Below are 21,647 nucleotides of genomic sequence, written 5' to 3' on the forward strand. Positions count from 1 at the left end.
CTCGTGGAGTTGCAATGATCATGAGAACGGTGAGGAATCAGCCCAGAACTACACGCGAGGATCTTGTCAATGATCTCAAGGCAGCTGGGACCATAGTCACCAAGAAAACAATTGGTAACACACTACGCCGTGAAGGACTGAAATCCTGCAGCGCCCGCAATGTCCCCCTGCTCAAGAAAGCACATATACAGGCCCGTCTTAAGTTTGCCAATGAACATCTGAATGATTCAGAGGAGAACTGGGTGAAAGTGTTGTGGTCAGATGAGACCAAAATCGAGCTCTTTGGCATCAACTCAACTCACTGTGTTTGGAGGAGGAGGAATGCTGCCTATGACCCCAAGAACACCATCCCCACCGTCAAACATGGAGGTGGAAACATTATGCTTTGGGGGTGTTTTTCTGCTAAGGGGACAGCACAACTTCACCGCATCAAAGGGACGATGGACGGTGCCATGTACCGTCAAATCTTGGGTGAGAACCTCCTTCCCTCAGCCAGGGCATTGAAAATGGGTTGTGGATGGGTATTCCAGCATGATAATGACCCAAAACACACGGCCAAGGCCACAAAGGAGTGGCTCAAGAAGAAGCACATTAAGGTCCTGGAGTGGCCTAGCCAGTCTCCAGACCTTAATCCCATAGAAAATCTGTGGAGGGAGCTGAAGGTTCGAGTTGACAAACGTCAGGCTCGAATCCTTAATGACTTGGAGAAGATCTGCAAAGAGGAGTGGGACAAAATCCCTCCTGAGATGTGTGCAAACCTGGTGGCCAACTACAAGAAATGTCTGACCTCTGTGATTGCCAACAAGGGTTTTGCCACCAAATACTAAGTCATGTTTTGCAGAGGGGTCAAATACTTATTTCCAAAAATCAATTTATAACATTTTTGACATGCGTTTTTCTGGATTTTTTTGTTGTTATTCTGTCTCTCACTGTTCAAATAAACCTACCATTAAAATTATAGACTGATCATGTCTTTGTCAGTGGGCAAACGTACAAAATCAGCAGGGGATCAAATCCTTTTTTCCCTCACTGTAAGCCTGCTGCCTGTTGAGAGAACACTAAACAATGCCTGGCGCTTCCTAGTTTCAATTACCGAGACCTTAGGGCAGGGGTGTCAAACTCATTCCATAGGGGAGTATCTGCTGCTTTTTCCTTAAAATTTGTGTCCAATTAAGACCTAGACAACCAGGTGAGAGGGTTTCCTAATTAATCAGTGACCTTAACTGATCAATCAAAGACAAGGGAGGAGTACAAACGTACAGACACTCGGCCCTCCGTGGAATGAGTTTGACACCTGTGCCTTAAGGGGATACACATTTACACAAGGGAAGCAGAGAGAAGTGGGAACTCGGGGAAACTTCTTATTAACATCATAGGAGCAGGGGAAAACGTTTTAATTAACATTGTAGGAGCAGGGGGGAATAGTTTTATTAACATTGTACGAGCGGGGGAAACATTTTATTAATGTCGTAGGAGTAAGGGGGAATGGTTTTATTAACGTTGTAGGAGCGTTCTGAAGAGACTAGTGAGACTAGTATAGGTGTGTGATGATGAGCTTATGTAGATCCTCAAGTCTGTATACTGGACAATGAGACTAGACTACGTAGAGATACTGTGGGTTGAACGTATGATACAGGCAGCACAAAGGTCTAAAGACAAACACAAGAAGTGCTTTTAGTTTGGAAGTTAACATCCAAATCACAGAAATCTATAGACATAAAATCATTCTTAGTCACAAGGTATATGGCTATCAATGTTAGAACCTACAGACAAAATAAAACTGAAACATCTAGGCTACTAGCCTATACAGCCGTGTGTGTGTGTCCACTCAGGCTTAAATGGCCATCGGAGCAATTCTCCTGGAAGGCCGTGTAATTGGTGTGGTTAATACCGTGGTGGTGTGGCCATTACAGGATGACGTGGTGAGCATTCGAGCACAGTACACCTCTCCCATTGTTTGTGATGTACCGGGGGTTCTATAGGGCCCTGCTGCCGTGGCGACGTGACATGCATCCTGATGAGAAGACCAATCAATACCTTGTTGGATCAGGAGACTGAGGAGAGAAAACACAACAACTAGCGCTTTCCTCTACCGCTCCAGCCTGGCTTATGTATAGCTTATGTAGGCTAGCCTCTATACCCCATCCTTACTTATTCACCTGCTTCTCCTCTCTCCTCTTCCTCCTCTACCACATAGTATTCCAATCAATCCCCTTACAACGAGTTTCACTGACATTTCCCCATGGAATATATCCAGCCTCTCTCTCTGGGTATATGCTGTAACAGTGTAGCACAGCATTTTCTTCAAAAAATGGGGGAAAATAAATCATATTTTACCATAAAACCAAGGTGCTGCTTTGCTATTATAGCAAATGTATTTTTTTCCAATAGCAAAGCAGCACCTTTTGTAGATCCAGGGACAGGCTTGCTAAGAATCAAATCCCACAATAGCGTAACGGTTGTGGCCTTGCATTGGTGTGGGCTTATAGAGTAGACATTTATATCTTCTCTAATTGGTAATGCAGCACAGGGTCCTCTAGCTCACTGGTCCCCAACCTTTTCCTTTCCGGGGAAACCAAATCGCCATCAAAAGCTCGAGGACCACCATTCGCGTGGCTGAATTTCTTTACATAAAATATCTTAGCGGTCAAATTTAGAGCCAATGTTATCAGTGAATGTAGCAGATTAAAATACATTTTATTACAGATGGATGTTTGTTAAAGAATTTGTATTGTGAAAAGTCATGTAAAACTGTTTATAACATCATAAATACTCCCAACTGTAATTATTTGTTGGAGACAAAAAAGAGGTTGAAAACCACTGCTCTAGCTGCATGTAAAATGGTGGTTCCATAGGAACACCATTAATGACCAAGCTGGGCTTTATCAATGACCAGAGCGCATTGATTTGATAAATGTGCTCTGTTAAGTGCAGGGCGGTGGTATGACAAATTATTTTACAAATCATCTCTGAAAGCACCATCTAGGCCGCAACGTGTGCTTAGTACAGCAACCATGCTGCTCCAAGGGCCCGTTTTCAAATACTTATTGACTTTTTACATTTCTGATTACAAACGCGTTATGGTGTGTCCGTTTCGTGCGATGTAAAGGTAACACACTGATTGACCCGTGTTGGAACGGTACATACACGCAGTTTGTGGTCATCACCAAAGCATTTCACATGCTCCATACTAACCCTCATAATCAGAACGCCTACAGGGAAATCCATTATTCAGAGTGTCTATACATTACTCTGAATATCCATCATGAAGTCAGAGTGAACATACCTATGTAATGAAACTACTTATTTTTTACCAATTTTAAAGCACTGTGCTACTTCAAAGACAGTTCGGGAAGTGTCTTGGCGGCTGAAGAGAGACTGGCTGCTTCCCAAATGACACCCTATTCACTTTATATTGCACTACTTTTGACAAAAGTAGTGCACTATAAAAGGGAATAGGGTGCCAATTGGGACGTATCCAGTGAGGAGAGAGAGACAGCCGTCCCGGAGTTAACACCAAGAAATGACAATGAGGGAAGAAGGCGGGCGACTAGGCTGTCTTTTAAAGGGAAAAGTCAATTTCCAGTTGAAAAGAACAGCGGGCATAGGAAAGCACTGACAGCCTTGACAATTACATGAGTAAAAAAGGCGCAGGCTCGGTGATAACCCCTCGGATTCTATTAAACTCCAGAACTCTAAATGAATTCTCAAAACAGGGACATCATCATACACACTTTCTGCTAAAAGAACAGACTTTCCCTCCTCTTCTGCTCTTTGCGGGCGCTCCAGTGTGAGAGAGACAGAAACAGAAAAAGTGTGAGAAAAAATCTTGTCTGTGTACAAATATCTGTCAGAGAAAGTGTGTGTGTGCTCAATTTGCATGTACCCTCTCATTTTAACACCCACCTCCAGTCTCTTGGGGGGGGGGGTGTTAAAACATGGTAAAGGCCCAGGGTTAGCCTTGGGGCCAGGAATAGAGTTTTAAACATCTCACTCTCTCGCCCTCTAGTACTGCTGCTGTGACCTGTAACGCAAGGACTGCCGCTGTTGTGACCTGTAATAGAGTACTGCCGCCGCTGTGACCTGTAATACAGTACTGCCGCCGCTGTGACCTGTAATACAGTACTGCCGCCGCTGTGACCTGTAATACAGTACTGCCGCCGCTGTGACCTGTAATACAGTACTGCTGCTGTGTCCTGTAATAGAGGACTGCCGCCGCTGTGACCTGTAATACAGTACTGCCGCCGCTGTGACCTGTAATACAGTACTGCCGCCGCTGTGACCTGTAATAGAGGACTGCCGCCGCTGTGACCTGTAATACAGTACTGCCGCCGCTGTGACCTGTAATAGAGGACTGCCGCCGCTGTGACCTGTAATACAGTACTGCCGCCGCTGTGACCTGTAATACAGTACTGCCGCCGCTGTGTCCTGTAATAAAGTACAGTAATATTACTGCTGTATACTGATAGTTAATCTCTCATGGACAGAAGCATGCAACAGTACTGGTATCGTAATGTCTGTCAACAGACTGTGGGATGCGATGACTAACTTGGAACCTTATTCCGGTGCACAGATTTTTCTTCACTGATCATCTACACAAATCCCGATTTCGCATCTTGCGAATTTCAGAAGGGGAGGGGACATTTGGCCCATAGACTTGCCCATAACGCGCAGAGAGAGGGAGGTGGAGCTACCGGATCGTGCTTCCGTTCCTCGTTGTAGGATCTTCTGGAACACGTCGGCCCCCACAACTTAAATGGGGCATTGGACACAATTCGAGGGTTGTTGTTGGCAGGGCTACAGTCCATATGACTGAACTATTCAGAGATTTCATTTTAGCAGCACCAAGAGAGGACAGACACTTACATGGAAATACATGACTGGTCCTTTCCCTCCCTCCCGCCCTCCAAAAAAACTAATTAAATTAAAGATAACAAATAATGAAACAGCTCTATTCACAGATGCTTAAGGCGTATAGAGTCCCCGCTCTCTCCCCCCACCTCGCTCACTTTTTTTTTCTTTTTCCGATTGGATCGTCGTTCCGAGCGAGGGATCCCTGATATACTCGTCCCATGGCATGGTGGATTCACGGCACGCCATGGCGTCTTGGCCCCCCAAAATGATTCATTTTTCTATTACGGCAATGAGCTATATAATCAATAGCGTAGGTTTGTAAACAGGGCCCGTTCTCCAGGGAGCGTGTTGTTCTTGTGTGTGCGTGTGTGTATGTGCCTGTTGTGAGAATCTGTAGGCTATCAAGGCATGCAGGGACGACGCTACTCTTGCTATGTGTTTACAAGGGCAATTTACAGCAAATAAAGCCATAGCTCTCTAAAATGAGGCCGGCTTTCTCAGACACAACATTAAAAGGAAATAAGGGGACAGGGAAATACAAGATGGCCCTGTAGGAAGACTTGTTCAATTTCAGTTTAACCTAATCATATAGTGGTAATCATCACAATGATATGGTAGAGGTGAAACCCCTTATTTCTCAGGCCTCTGAGGGGCTAGCGTGTGTGTGTGTGTGTGTGTGTGTGTGTGTGTGTGTGTGTGTGTGTGTGTGTGTGTGTAAGGGGGTCACACAGGTCAGATGGCTCTATGGACTCTAGCTCAAGGCTATGCTCACACACACACACACACACACACACACACCCCTGACATTTGTCACCGCTCCAGTCGTGACCTGTCGATTACCACACATGGCTGTGTGTGTGAAACCGATGATGGAAGGGAGCAATATTTACTACGCAAGAAGTGTCATTTCTATGCATTCAAGCTACAATCCCAAAATACATGACTGGTTCCTGCTAAACTGCCCTAATAACAGTGCTGCAGTTCAATTCCAACCTCCTGTACCTCTTGCTGTCCACAGAAGAGTATTAACAGCACTGGAAGTCATTTGCTAAGTTACAACCCAATAGTTGTAGTTTCAACAGAAGTTATATGAAGGGGACAGCCCCAAGATCAAGACAACATTTGAATATTATCTGCAGATCCAAAGCTAAAGGGTTAATTGCCGTGCTGGAATGTTTGGAAAACTTGGAAATCTTCCAATGTAGCCAACTGGTCATATTTGAATGGAGTACGGTATAGCATTAGAAAGCCCAGCAGAACAAGACGTTTTACACTATATAGTCCTATGTTTTGGTTATGGAAATGATCCCACCTATGAGGGGCACAGTGATCATCACCCTGGTTACAGAGGGAAAAGAGCTACCATCAGGGCCATTATAGTCATCAACCCCTAGCTACTGGGTGTGCAGGCATTTGTTCCAGCCCAGCACTAAAACACTTAATTCACCTAATCAACAGCTGGTCTTGATGATTGTGAAAGTCAGTGTTAGTGCTGGGCTCAGACTGGAACAAAAACAATTGACTAAGGGGGGTTTGAAGGATGGTTGACAGGGGATTGAAGCATGATTGTGTGTGTGTGTGTATGTGTGTGTGTGTGTGGGGTTGAGAGATGGTTGGAAGGGGTTAGGGACTTACGTAAAGCTGGGCGCGTAGCCTCTCGTCCTCGGCGCTGACCCTCTCCCTCATTACAGCCTGCGTCAGGGTATTGTGGGTCGTGGCTCTCTCCAGCTCCAGGATACGACCCACCTCGTCCTTCAAACTGGCCTGTGCCTCAGCCTCAGCAAAGGACGCAGCATGGACCTTCTCCTCCTCCAGCCTGACAGAGACAGTTAACATTTATAATACAGGTAAGACAGATACAAAGACTGACGCATATAGGCATACGCAAGCATACACGTACACAGACACACACAACGTACACAAAAACATACACAGCTCAAGTTTAAAGGGGAATAACGGCAAATTGCCAAAATGTGTCTATGTTCCTAAACCCCTATAACTCGTTGTTGGACTGTCTGTCAAAGTGCGCACCTCTCTCACTCAGGGAGAGTGAGGAAGAGCAAGAGCTACGTCACAGGGTTATACAGCCCCCCCCCCACACACACACACACACACACACACTCACTGCAGCGCTAGACAGAACTTTGTGGAATAACGCAAATCTACGAAAAGTAAAAACGTTCTGTCACAGCAAAAATACTGAATTCGTGAATTCCAATCGTTTGTGAGATATAGCATACAGTGCATTCGGAAAGTATTCAGACCCCTTGACTTTTTCCACATTTGTTACAGCCATATTCTAAAATGTATTTAAATTACTTTTTTTCCTCAGCAATCTACACGCAATACCCCATAATGACAAAGTGAAAACAGGTTTTTGAAATGTTTTCAAATGTATTCAAAATAAAAAAACGTAAATACCTTATTCAGACCCTTTGCTATGAGACTCGAAATTGAGCTCAGGTGCATCCTGTTTCCATTGATCATCCTTGAGATGTTTCGACAACGTCACTGAAGTCCACCGGTGGTCAATTCAAGTGATTGGAAATGATTTGGAAAGGCACACACCTGTCTATATAAGGTCCTACAGTTGACAGTGCATGTTAGAGAAAAAACCAAGCCATGAAGTCGAAATAATTGTCCGTAAAGCTCCAAGACAGGATTGTGTCGAGGCACAGATCTGGGAAAGGGTACCAAAAAATGTCTGCAGCATTGAAGGTCCCCAAGAACACAGTGGCATCTATCACTCTTAAATGGAAGAAGTTTGGAACCACCAAGACTCTTCCTAGAGCTGGCCGCCTGGCCAAACTGAGCAATCGGGGGAGAAGGGCTTTGGTCAGGGAGGTGACCAAGAACCAGATGGTCACTCTGACAGAGCTCCAAAGTTGTGGAGCTGGGAGAGATCTCTGTGGAGATGGGAGAACCTTCCAGAAGGACAACCATCTCTGCAGCACTTCATCAATCAGGCCTTTATGGTATGGTATAGTGGCCAGACGGAAGCCACTCCTCAGTAAAAGGTACATGACAGCCCGCTTGGAGTTTGCCAAAAGGCACCTACAGGACTCTCAGACCATGAGAAACAAGATTCTCTGGTCTGATGAAACCAAGATGAACTCTTTGGCCTAAATGCCAAGCGTCACGTCTGGAGGAAACCTGGCACCATCCCTACCGTGAAGCGTGGTGGTGGCAGCATCATGCTGTGGGGATGTTTTTCAGCGGCAGGGACTGGGAGACTAGTCAGGATCGACGGAAAGATGAACGGAGTAAAGTACAGAGAGATCCTGCTACAGAGCGCTCAGGACCTCAGACTGGGGCAAAGGTTCACCTTCCAACAGGACAACCACTCTAAGCACACAGCCAAGACAACACGAGTGGATTCGGGACAAGTCTCTGAATGTCCTTGAGGGGCCCAGCCAGAGCCCGGACTTGAACCAGATCGAACATCTCTGGAGAGACCTGAAAATAGCTGTGCAGCGACGCTCCCCTTCCAACCTGACAGAGTTTGAGAAGTTCTGCAGAGAAGAATGGGAGAAACTTCCCAAATACAGGTGTGCCAAGCTTGTAACGTCATACCCAAGAAGACTTGAGGCTGTAATCGCTGCCAAAGGTGCTTCAACAAAGTACTGAGTAAAGGGTCTGTATACTTATGTAAATGTGATATATTTCCGATATTTCCGTTTTTTAAAATTAGCAAACATTTCTAAAAAACCTGTTTTTGCTTTGTCATTATGGGGTATTGTGTGTAGATTGATGAGGCAAAAAAACTATTTAATCCATTTTAGAATAAGGCTGTAACGTAACAAAATGTGGAAATCGGAATACTTTCCGAATGCACTGTACATTGTGTATGATACATTTGGGTTGCGGGTTCACAATTTTACCTTTTCTGATGTCTCTGCCAAGCAAGGAGGAAACAGCAGCCAGCTAATGCAACAACACACACAGGAGGGAGCTCCTTATAAACAACACACTGGCAGTTAGCAAAATAGACTTTAGCACGTCACCCAACACAACACACCTTTTACTAAATTGTCAGAAGCATCACCAGATTTCGGTAGCAGCCCATTTCATTTCTCTCTTTCAATGCTCTGGAAACCAGGCAGAAAATGCTGTGCTCTAAAGATGGCATCGTAGCCACACAAATACATTAGACGATTATTGTCGATCTGATCAGAAACACTGTGCTCACAACATCTATCTCCTAAATGATGTCGCTGGTGCATTTTGTTTGAATTTTGGAATATATTTCGCAATAGGCTATAAGGTTTTTACCAGATGCGAGTCCATCCAGGCTCGAGTCCTGTGCGCGAAACAAACACACACTCTCGAGAAATATATACTGAAGCAAAGTTACACCAACATCTTAGATAAGAAAATATCCACCTACATTTGTCATGTCCAACCATCCATCAAAATCAAACAATTCCATGTGTCTGCCTTTTGTCTTTATAAACGTTCACATAGCCTATTCCATGATATTCTCCTGAGACCCAGCAATTGATTTTTGTCCTCTAGTGGACATCAGTTCTTGGTCCGTATCTCTGAGGACATACAAGCCACTGTATTAAGTCCTGTTGTCCCTTTGAGAGGACATTCTGGGCTTTTCAATTATATCATGTGTGGGAGTGTGACCTTAACAACTTTGTGAATGGGGGGTGGGGGGTCCTGTATAACCCTGCGACGTAGCTCTCGCTCTACCTCGCTCTCCCTGAGTGAGAGAGGTGCGCACTTTGACAAACAGTCCAACAACGAGTCAGAGGGGTTTAGGAACATAGACACATTTTAGAAATGTGCCGTTCTTCCCCTTTAAATTCACAAGCTGGTCTTGCGGTTCGCCAGCTGGCAGAAAGAGGGCGACATCGCAGACTTGACAGTTCAAAATGACAAAGGGTATAAAAAAGGTTATTTCAGAAGATGTTCATTTGAAGTTTCTAGCAAAAACAGATAAACCAAAGTCTGGCTTTGCTTTTAAATGCCTCATAGCCCCAAATTTGGAGATTAATTTAGACGTGACACTTTCCTGCGAAAACCCCCCCAGACATATTTACATAGGAAGAGTGCAGTGTTATTTTGAGCTGGTAAACAGGCAACACACTTCCCACCAGGCAGAGTTGGAAGGATGCAACTTTTTGAACCCTGTCAATTGGCATTAGATTCTTATAGTTGCCTAGCAACACGTTCACCACTACACTGCGCTGGTGTGATTGGTGAAGTAAAGGAAGGTCCCTGAACGGTGAGATCCAAACAGTTCCGCTTTTTAGAATCAAAACACACCAGCCTGATATAAGTGATGAAAAGACATACTGAACCACCAAGGAGGAATTTGAGAGCAATTAGCCTACAAAATATTGACTGAGGAAATATCATCAACAACGTTGACCTACGCTCTAAAATATAACCTCAACTATTCTATGGCTGAAATAGTAACAGGAAGGCTAGAAATCACAGATAGATGGGTAGTCCGATAGTGATCAACCAACATCAAAATAACATTCCCATGACCACCAGTCCACAACAACCCACCATTAGACTGATAGTTTGATTCGTCTATCTATCATCCACCACAAATACCTTTTATAGGTTGACTGGCCCTGGGTGAAATGGTCCAATATACAGCTGATGTTTGTTCTGCTACCTCTGATTTCAGAGAGCAGAGGGGAGCAGGGGTGACATGCCATGTTTTTCTGAGTGAAGCAGAGAGAGAGGGGGAGGGAGAAGGAGTGAGAGAGTCCAGCCATCTCCTGTCTCTCAGTCCACTGAGCTCCACATGTCAGCACTCTCCATCCATCATGGGCTCACACACACACGCACACGGCAGAAGTACATTCCTTTTCAGAAGATAAAACCATTCTGTTATTCATCTCTCTAGTGTAATAGTGAGTGAGCTTGTGGTTCTTCTGTGTGTGTGTGTATACATGTCTGTCTTCCTGCGTGTTAGTGCCAGGTGTGTGTGTGTGTGTGTGCTCTGAGATCATCTTTAATGGCCCCTTCCCGCCACCAGTTTCTACAGACCTTTAAAGACTCTGAAGGAGCCCAGGGAATCAGAGGAGCTAGGGTTGCAGGCAGCTAAACTAGTCCCCTGTAGCTCAGTTGGTAGAGCATGGTGCTTGCAACGCCAGGGTTGTGGGTTCGTTTCCCACAGGGGGCCAGTATGAAAATGTATGCTCTGGATAAGAGCGTCTGCTAAATGACTAAAATGTAAATGTAAAGGAAGCGCCATTAGCTCCGGCCAATAACAGAGCAACTCAGACAATAGACGAAAAGTTCACACCGCAACAATGAGAAGTAATGGGGGTGCCTTGCTGAGAAAGAACAGCAAAGCATAACCTTTAAAAGAAACACACACACCCTTAACAAGTGCAAACCCAAGCAAAACGGCCTTCGCCGGGCCGGGCGCTATCTATCCACCTCACCTCTATTGCTTTCCGATCATTATTGCCTGCCTAGGGATATTGGACACATTTTTCATTCGCTGTGGAAAATTGGCAAGAGAGAAAGTGTGTGTATGTGTGTGTAGGGGGGGGGGGGGGATGTTGTACCTAACAGGGGGTAAGGAATCATCTTCCTGTGAATAGGTGGATGCTTTCCCCCTCCACATGTGGAGATAGACTATAATCTTTGGTTAAAGAACTGGGAGATTGGCTGTTTGGGGCTGGGTGTGTTTTTGGATGGCTCAGTGATTTGAGACTTGAAAATAGGGTGAGGGTGTGTAAAAGAGGGTTATTGAGGGGTATTATCACTTTGGAGAGGACTGCGTGTGTGTGCCTCTCCTCAGCCACTCCAGTGGCACCCAAAACACAACACTCTGCTTTCAGCACGTTTAAAATGACCTTGAACAAGAAGTACTTGAAAGTACTGCACTTTTGGTGACATAGAGTGAAATGTAGGAAAAATTAACTGCAAATGGAATGGTGAGTCCGTAACGAGTCCTTAAAAAACAATTGACTGGGATGTTCAGTCAGTCTGAAGGTTGAGGGCATGTACATACAGTAGGCGTTGAGGTTAAGGCCAGGCAAACAGTGTGTGTTAAGCTATTTATAATGGAGGTTAGGTCAATATATACTAAGGTCACCACTATGTGGTAAGGTCAATAAACACATTAACGCGCTCTTATTGGTAGGCATTCCAAACCATTCTCTACTGCCCTATGGCCTCTTGCTTCCCAAACCACCCAAATATGCTGACAGATTGTTTAAACCTGCTCTTTTAAGCGCTCTTATGGACTTTGCACCGATTTAACTTTCATTCATTATTATGTTTTATGTTGTGTCTCATGTGTAACTATATGTATACTGCCATCTTGGTCAGGGCTCACTTCAAAAAGAGATGTAAATCTCAATGTGACTTCTCTGGTTAAAGAAAAGACACACACACACACACACACACACACACACACACATACATATCAAATAACGTCTGGTTCAACAAACTTATGAATTCCAAAATACTGTACCTCAGATCCACTCAAAGACCCCACCTCCTCTCCTACACCCCTCCCCATAAAATCTCAAACTCTCCCCGCTCTCAAAATTCTAAATATGGATTCTGACAGCCTTGCGTAACGGTGCTGCAGTGTGCGCCGTGGCCTGAACCAAACGCCTCTGAACAAAGTGGTTTAAAGGCACCATGCAATTTTAATGTGTGAATAATGTTGTTGAATGCTGGGGATGAATCATTGATGGGTTAGCCCCCCTCTGCTCCCCTCCACCCCAACTCCTAGGAGCAAAAGGGGTTATGGGGGGGTAGAGGAGGCTGGCATAATCTGACGACGGAGGGTGGCTCTAGATTGCTTTCAGTCAGTCAGTGAAATAATACCACCTTTCTATAGGAGTTGAGCCCCTTCTTACACCTGGCCTATGAGGGAGCTTGGTGTGACCTGTACTGTACTAAAGCAAAGCTGATTTTCTCAATATGTAGACAGAAAAAGCAAATGTGAATTCTCATTATTATAGATTTGTTTCCACTAAAGAATCACAAACGCAAGGTTGTGGAGATCATCACAATTTTGGGCAGAAAATGCTATTAATGGACTGTGTTAGGGGGAAGAGACAATCTTAACCAATTTGTATTGCTGTTTACAGAAATGACAATTAACTAGAGGGGAAAAACACACACACACTCTTCCCCAGAGAGAGGCAGGCAACATGAGGAAACGTATCAGGTGTGAAATGATCTCCAGTGCTGGAGCCTGAGGCCATATACAGTGAGGGAAAAAAGTATTTGATCCCCTGCTGATTTTGTACGTTTGCCCAATGACAAAGACATGATCAGTCTATAATTTTAATGGTAGGTTTATTTGAACAGTGAGAGACAGAATAACAACAACAAAATCCAGAAAAACGCATGTCAAAAATGTTATAAATTGATTTGCATTTTAATGAGGGAAATAAGTATTTGACCCCTCTGCAAAACATGACTTAGGACTTGGGGGCAAAACCCTTGTTGGCAATCACAGAGGTCATACGTTTCTTGTAGTTGGCCACCAGGTTTGCACACATCTCAGGAGGGATTTTGTCCCACTCCTCTTTGCAGATCTTCTCCAAGTCATTAAGGTTTCGAGGCTGACGTTTGGCAACTCAAACCTTCAGCTCCCTCCACAGATTTTCTATTGGATTAAGGTCTGGAGACTGGCTAGGCCACTCCAGGACCTTAATGTGCTTCTTCTTGAGCCACTCCTTTGTGGCCTTGGCCGTGTGTTTTGGGTCATTGTCATGCTGGAATACCCATCCACGACCCATTTTCAATGCCCTGGCTGAGGGAAGGAGGGAAGCACCCAAGATTTGACGGTACATGGCCCCGTCCAACGTCCCTTTGATGCGGTGAAGTTGTCCTGTCCGCTTTGCAGAAAAACACCCCCAAAGCATAATGTTTCCACCTCCATGTTTGACGGTGGGGATGGTGTTCTTGGGGTCATAGGCAGCATTCCTCCTCCTCCAAACACGGCGAGTTGAGTTGATGCCAAAGAGCTCCAGTTTGCTCTCATCTGACCACAACACTTTCACCCAGTTCTCCTCGGAATCATTCAGATGTTCATTGGCAAACTTCAGACGGGCCTGTATATGTGCTTTCTTGGGCAGGGGGACCTTGCGGGCGTTGCAGGATTTCAGTCTTTCGCAGCGTAGTGTGTTACCAATTGTTTTCTTGGTGACTATGGTCCCAGCTGCCTTGAGATCATTGACAAGATCTTCGCGTGTAGTTCTGGGCTGATTCCTCACCGTTCTCATGATCATTGCAACTCCACGAGGTGAGATCTTGCATGGAGCCAAAGGCCGAGGGAGATTGACAGTCTTTTGTGTTTCTTCCATTTGCGAATAATCGCACCAACTGTTGTCAACTTCTCACCAAGCTGCTTGGCGATGGTCTTGTAGCCCATTCCAGCCTTGTGTAGGTCTACAATCTTGTCCCTGACATCCTTGGAGAGCTCTTTGGTCTTGGCCATGGTGGAGAGTTTGGAATCTGATTGATTGATTGCTTCTGTGGACAGGTGTCTTTTATAAAGGTAACAAACTGAGATTAGGAGCACTCCCTTTAAGAGTGTGCTCCTAATCTCAGCTCGTTACCTGTATAAAAGACACCTGGGAGCCAGAAATCTTTCTGATTGAGAGGGGATCAAATACTTATTTCCCTCATTAAAATGCAAATCAATTTATAACATTTTTGACATGCGTTTTTCTGGATTTTTTTGTTGTTATTCTGTCTCTCACTGTTCAAATAAACCTACCATTAAAATTATAGACTGATCATTTCTTTGTCAGTGGGCAAACGTACAAAATCAGCAGGGGATCAAATACTTTTTTCCCCTCACTGTAGGACCTGTGCTGCTTCATCCTAATGGTGAGCTGCTCTAGAGATGATGTGTAGGTATAGATATATAGTTACTAGAACGGACATTCCCATTCAAAGTCAACATTCTGTGATGGGTGGATTCTATTTCTATGGAGACAGAAGGGAGGGACACACTCCATAGGAGCAACACATTCAATCACACAACCAGCCATGCGTCAAGCCATCTACATGTTGATAAGGAATGCATGTCACCTATGTGAAAAGGGTTGTATTGAAAAGAAGAGAAGAGGCCTGGGCAGCTGCTAGCAGGCGCTACATCTTCACTATCGTTTAGGCGTAATGTACTCAGATGGTAAAACATTGGGACCGGTTCGTACATACAACATCCTCCATACAGGCTGCAAAGGCATCGGTTTCCTCCTTAACTAGCTTTAATTGTTAATTAGTTGTTGTTGTTTTTTTTGGGGGGGGGAGAATGTACGTACTGTCTTCTGTCTTAATAAAACTACGTTTTAGGATATGTTCTGGATGTTGCACACTGCAGCAGTCTGTTGTTTACCCCTGGCTGAGCACGGGGCACAACATCAGGAAGTAGCATTAGCCACTCTAGCATGGTGGTGGAAAATTGAGTTTTATTAAGACAGTAAGCATTTTTATTCAGTTTTTGGGGGAGGGAAAGAAGGAAATTAAAAGAGAGAAGAGAGAGCGAGTTAGAGTTCCCGTGTGGCTCAGCTTGCAATGCCAGCGTTGTGGGTTCGATTCCCACGGGGGAATAGTATGAAAAATGTATTCACTCACTACCGTAAGTCGCTCTGGATAAGAGCATCTGCTAAACAACTAAAATGTAAATGTAGAGCGAGAGGGGAGTACGCAAACAAAACATATGATTAAGATCTAAAATAGAGAAAGAAGTCAAAATGTCAGGCTGGTTTAAGAGGAGGAGAGACAGACGCTGGGTGAAGGTCAATGCTATCACTGTATTATCAAGCAACAGTGTGAATATAAACCTTAGCAACACGCACCAATTATAAAAGGAGAACAATTATAGAATTGAGAGTGGGGAAAGTTCTGCTTTCCGAAATCATGCATCTCTAGTTAGAACTTTGAAGTGCCATTGTCGGACAAATTTGGCGTCTGTGAGATAGTCGATTATTATCAGCTCTTGCTTACATGGTGTGTGTCTAGACGTAATGGTATCAGTTGGAGCACGTCCATGTCACATAAACAACGAAAGCTGGTGAGTGTGTTGCTAATGTTGTTTTTTGCTTGAGACGTAGGGCCTGCTGTCAGTGACTACATTGTGTGCTGATAATCGGCCCATAGCATTGTCACCGGCATGTTTTATTTAAATGGTGCCTTCCCTTCTTCTAACCTGTCTCACTGTTTCATTTGGTGGTGGCGTGGCCACCTGCTCAGTGCACACCGTTAAGGCTTTTTTTATGCTTAGGCCTCGGTTCAGGCTGAGGCTCAGAATCAGAAGAATCATCAGAGATGTCATGATTCATTTCTTCCCCACCATCTGAGTCCTTTTCATTCAGATCTTGCAGCAGCGCTAACGCAGCATGTGCATCCATTCGTCTTGGTCTTCTTGCCATTGGACATTACACAGTGTGTACTCCAAGTAGGCCAGAGTAGACTGACAAAACTGCTTGCATTGGGTGGACTGATATAGGGTACATTCCATTTATTATTAGAATAGATCAATACAATAGAATGACCCACCCAGTTCTTCATTCACAATTGGTGATTACCTAGGCCTAATTACGCATTCGCTTCCCCTCACTCATCAACTCCCCCTTTCTCCCCCATCATACTTTACTTCATTTATTGAATCTGTTGTTATATCTGTGAAATTAGTATCGGTATAGTTTAGCCAGTTCAGTTGAGGCAATTATCGGCGTGATTATCAACTGAGCACGGCACCTTCAATTCAACTGTCGGGAGAAGGAGGAGCAACGGGGTAAAAACCTTTATTTTTATGACATGCCCTACTAAAACTGGTTATAACTCCAGTTCTGTTTGTGATGTTAAGATTCTAAGAACGACAGTGTGTTATAAAGACTTATTTAGAAAAATCAAGACGGAGGGGGGCATGACTTTAGAAAGGGCAGAGTAATGCAATGTTTTAATTAATGAGCAGTCCAAATAACTGCTTCAGTGGTTCTGGTGTTAAACACAGTGGCACTCAGAGACACATACTGCCACATTCATCACAGTGACACTTGGACAAACCACTTTGTGTCACACTTAAAATCAGCATGGGCATGCCCAGTGGTGACAGGAACAACCTGAGAAGCGGGACCTGTGACTGTCTGTCTCTGTGTCAGTCTGAGTGGAATCCTCTCTGAGCATCATTTTTTCTCCCACAGTGCTTAGGGGCCACCACAGGTCAACCGCAATCAGAGGGCAGGGCAGTGAGTGCTGACAAAGCAGAGGAGAAGAGGAGAGGTAAATAGCGAGAGGATAGAGGTCAAGAAAGAGAGAGTAGAGTAGATATAAGTCAAGAAAGAGAGAAGAGTAGAGATAAAGAGAGGATAGAGGTCAAGAAAGAGAGAGAGAAGAGTAGAGATAAAGAGAGGATAGAGGTCAAGAAAGAGAGAAGAGAGAAGAGTAGAGATAAATAGAGAGGATAGAGGTCAAGAAAGAGAGAGAGTAGAGTAGAGATAAATAGAGAGGATAAAGGTCAAGAAAGAGAGAGAGAGAAGAGTAGAGATAAATAGAGAGGATAGAGGTCAAGAAAGAGAGAGAGTAGAGTAGAGATAAATAGAGAGGATAGAGGTCAAGAAAGAGAGAGAAGAGTAGAGATAAATAGAGAGAGGAGAGAGGGAATTTTCCTTTCTGCTCTGACGCCTCACAGAGGAGAGTCTTCAGAAAATGTTATAACGTAAAACATTTTTTGTTAAAGTGTCAACTCCACCTCGTGGGGGCTGTGGGGGTGCGTGGTACGCCACTGCGTATAACTTCTAAGTTAAGTAGAACTATAAGAAATCTAAGATGTGTCAAATGAATTATGTCCAGCTCAGGGCTCCTGCTATGGATTTAGTTTGCTAACTTGCTAGCTAAGTGGCTAGATGTCAAGATCAAGTTTCTTGGTTACAGTAGAGACATTCTACTACTGCAAAGTGAAACCCAGGTAAGTCCACAGGTCACTAAATGTCTGTGGCATCTGCACACTATGGGTTTGACCAACGGTCAATTAATTCATAACTCCACACCGACTCTTACAGTCAGTTTTTGTACTACAGTGAACACTACCAGTTAAGTTTAAAACAATACAATCTTAGGCTAGATACCTCAATTCCAGCACTGGTTCATCGTCAAAAGTAGTGCACTAAATACCATCGCAATTCAATTACCTTCGACGGCGAAGCTGTGAAGAAGCCTTCTGTGCCGACATCTCTTTCAATTAAAAGATAAGGGTGGACCTTTCCCCCCAATAAATTCAAATGAATAGAAAACTCAATGATAGAAAGAAGAAAAAAAACACATCATATAGACGTGACATATTAAGGATGAAAAATTAGCCTCAGAGTAGAGAGTTAGCCTACCATTTACCTTCCAACTCAAAGACCTTACATGCAGACCAAACCAGCTCTGTGTGTCTGCGTGCACATGGTAATTTGGTCTATCACCACCAGACACTTTCATGCAGGTTTAACGCAGGTTAAAATACCAAGACCAATTGAACCAAATTAGTAAGATTGTCTCACCCAATGTTCAAGAATGGCCTTTTTCCCTTTATTCAGATTACAACCTCTCACTTTAAGTTATTTGAAAAGGAAATAATCTCCCAAATATCACTATTTCTAAAACAAGCCATAGAAAGTTGGTTGCAATTTCAATGTAATCCTCCAGAAACGACAGAACAAATAATGCAACAAATATTGTGGTTAAACTCAAATATACTAATTGATAAAAAAAACTCTTTTTTTTGACAAAATGTTTAAAAAAGGTATAATCTTCGTAAATGATATTATCGGTAGGACTGGTGGAGTTGTCGCACATGCAGCTAACAAAAACATATGGAAATGTCTGCTCTACCCAAAATTACAACCAAATACAGTGGGGAAAAAAAGTATTTAGTCAGCCACCAATTGTGCAAGTTCTCCCACTTAAAAAGATGAGACCCCTGTAATTTTCATCATAGGTACACATCAACTATGACAGACAAATTGAGATTTTTTTTTTTACAGAAAATCACATTGTAGGATTTTTTATGAATTTATTTGCAAATTATGGTGGAAAATAAGTATTTGGTCACCTACAAACAAGCAAGATTTCTGGCTCTCACAGACCTGTAACTTCTTCTTTAAGAGGCTCCTCTGTCCTCCACTCGTTCCCTGTATTAATGGCACCTGTTTGAACTTGTTATCAGTATAAAAGACACCTGTTCACAACCTCAAACAGTCACACTCCAAACTCCACTATGGCCAAGACCAAAGAGTTGTCAAAGGACACCAGAAACAAAATTGTAGACCTGCACCAGGCTGGGAAGACTGAATCTGCAATATGTAAGCAGCTTGGTTTGAAGAAATCAACTGTGGGAGCAATTATTAGGAAATGGAAGACATACAAGACCACTGATAATCTCCCTCGATATGGGGCTCCACGCAAGATCTCACCCCGTGGGGTCAAAATGATCACAAGAACGGTGAGCAAAAATCCCAGAACCACACGGGGGGACCTAGTGAATGACCTGCAGAGAGCTAGGACCAAAGTAACAAAGCCTACCATCAGTAACACACTACGCCGCCAGGGACTCAAATCCTGCAGTGCCAGACGTGTCCCCCTGCTTAAGCCAGTACATGTCCAGGCCCGTCTGAAGTTTGCTAGAGTGTATTTGGATGATCCAGAAGAGGATTGGGAGAATGTCATACTCAACTCGTCGTGTTTGGAGGACAAAGAATGCTGAGTTGCATCCAAAGAACACCATACCTACTGTGAAGCATGGGGGTGGAAACATCATGCTTTGGGGCTGTTTTTCTGCAAAGGGACCAGGACGACTGATCCGTGTAAAGGAAAGAATGAATGGGGCCATGTATCGTGAGATTTTGAGTGAAAACCTCCTTCCATCAGCAAGGGCATTGAAGATGAAACGTGTCTGGGTCTTTCAGCATGACAATGATCCCAAACACACCGCCCGGGCAACGAAGGAGTGGCTTCGTAAGAAGCATTTCAAGGTCCTGGAGTGGCCTAGCCAGTCTCCAGATCTCAACCCCATAGAAAATCTTTGGAGGGAGTTGAAAGTCCGTGTTGCCCAGCGACAGCCCCAAAACATCACTGCTCTAGAGGAGATCTGCTTGGAGGAATGGGCCAAAATACCAGCAACAGTGTGTGAAATCCTTGTGAAGACTTACAGAAAACGTTTGACCTGTGTCATTGCCAACAAAGGGTATATAACAAAGTATTGAGAAACTTTTGTTATTGACCAAATACTTATTTTCCACCATAATTTGCAAATAAATTAATTAAAAATCCTACAATGTGATTTTCAGGATTTTTTTTTTTTTTTAATTTTGTCTGTCATAGTTGACGTGTACCTATGATGAAAATTACAGGCCTCATCTTTTTAAGTGGGTGAACTTGCACAATTGGTGGCTGACTAAATACTTTTTTCCCCCCACTGTAATTGCAGCATTACCACAAAAATGGAAAAGGAAAGTGGAAGGAGGAAAATGTAAGGAACTTGTCTGTCGGCCTTGCATTAAAGAACATAATTGGTTAAAGAAAATTGCGATAAATAAAAAAGTATACCAGTTTCACTTAAGGACCAAAGGATTGACAGCTGTCCCATATAGATTGCAAAATAGTTGGGAAGAGATTTTTGACGTACCGATTCCATGGCATAGTGTTTATGAATTGATACGCAAAACGACGCCGGATTCAAAACTTAGAATTTTTCAATTTAAATTATTATATAGAATTCTTGCTACCAATAGAATGTTATTTATATGGGGGATACAATCTTCCCAGCTCTGCAGATTTTGCTGCGAAGAGACAGAATCATTAGATCATTTGTTTTGGCACTGTCCATTTGTAGCTTGTTTTTGGACACAGGTCCAGGAATGGCTAAAGGATTGCAATATTTACCTGGAGCTAACCCTGCAGATAGCACTACTGGGTGATCTGAAAAGTCAGTCAATCGATCAATAATATAATAATACTTTTAGCAAAAATGTTTATTTTCAATTTACGATCTGTAGAAACAACGAGAATAGAAAGGTTCAGAACTTTTGTAAAACATCACAGTACAGTTTAAAAATATATGGCAAATAGAAATCCAATATGGATGGTGTTAAGAGATAGATGGGAGGTGTTGAATGGAGCTGAAGGATGGGACTAATAACAACAACTAATAACAACAAGATAACAAATGTAAAGCATACTGTGTCCATAATAAGTATATAGGTTATAGGTAAAAAATGAAAATGATCAGAGGAAGTTCAGGAGTAAAAACAAACTAAATATAATTATTGTAGAATTTGACTGTGTCCATAAAATGTATATAGTATGTATGAGCTGGAAGTAGAGGCCTAAGCGTTGTTGTTCACTAGTTTACTCCAATTGGGGAAGGGGTGGTGGGTTTGGAAAGTAATGAAGGGAAATATAACTGAACCAACGATATTCATTTGGGGAGAGGTCGAAACACACATGAAACATTCATGGACATTTTGCTAGGTTGCTGTTGCTATATAATTTGTCCTGGGAGATGAACATTGGGTTGTTATTTTACCTGAAATGCATATGGTCCTTCGTAGAATTTTGACCCATGTTGAGTCATGCAAAATCGTGTGTTCTCTACTCAGACAATTCACCCACAGTTTTTCTCCTCTTTCATTCTATTGGGCTCCAGAGTGGCACAGCCGTCTAAGGCACTGCATCTCAGTGCTAGAGGCGTCACTACAGACCCTGGTTCGATTCCAGGCTGTATCACAACCGGCCGTGATTAGGAGTCCCATAGGGCGCCGCACAATTGGCCCAGCGTCATCTGGGTTAGGGTTTGGCCA

At 43.6% G+C, this 21,647-nt stretch overlaps 1 protein-coding gene across 8 annotated transcripts in view; it reads right to left on the reverse strand.

Moving 5' to 3' along the window:
* Positions 1 to 21,647, reverse strand: part of LOC121550000 (MICOS complex subunit MIC19) — a 106,461-nt gene that overhangs the window by 54,567 nt on the left and 30,247 nt on the right. For all 8 annotated transcript variants that reach the window (XM_045225669.1, XM_045225668.1, XM_045225685.1 and 5 more), the window contains one exon: positions 6,490 to 6,670. In XM_045225669.1, coding sequence (XP_045081604.1) covers positions 6,490 to 6,670 — 181 coding nt within the window. The remainder of the gene's footprint in view (positions 1 to 6,489; positions 6,671 to 21,647) is intronic.

The sequence above is a fragment of the Coregonus clupeaformis genome, chromosome 2 (genome assembly GCF_020615455.1).
Source record: "Coregonus clupeaformis isolate EN_2021a chromosome 2, ASM2061545v1, whole genome shotgun sequence".
Taxonomy (NCBI): domain Eukaryota; kingdom Metazoa; phylum Chordata; class Actinopteri; order Salmoniformes; family Salmonidae; genus Coregonus; species Coregonus clupeaformis.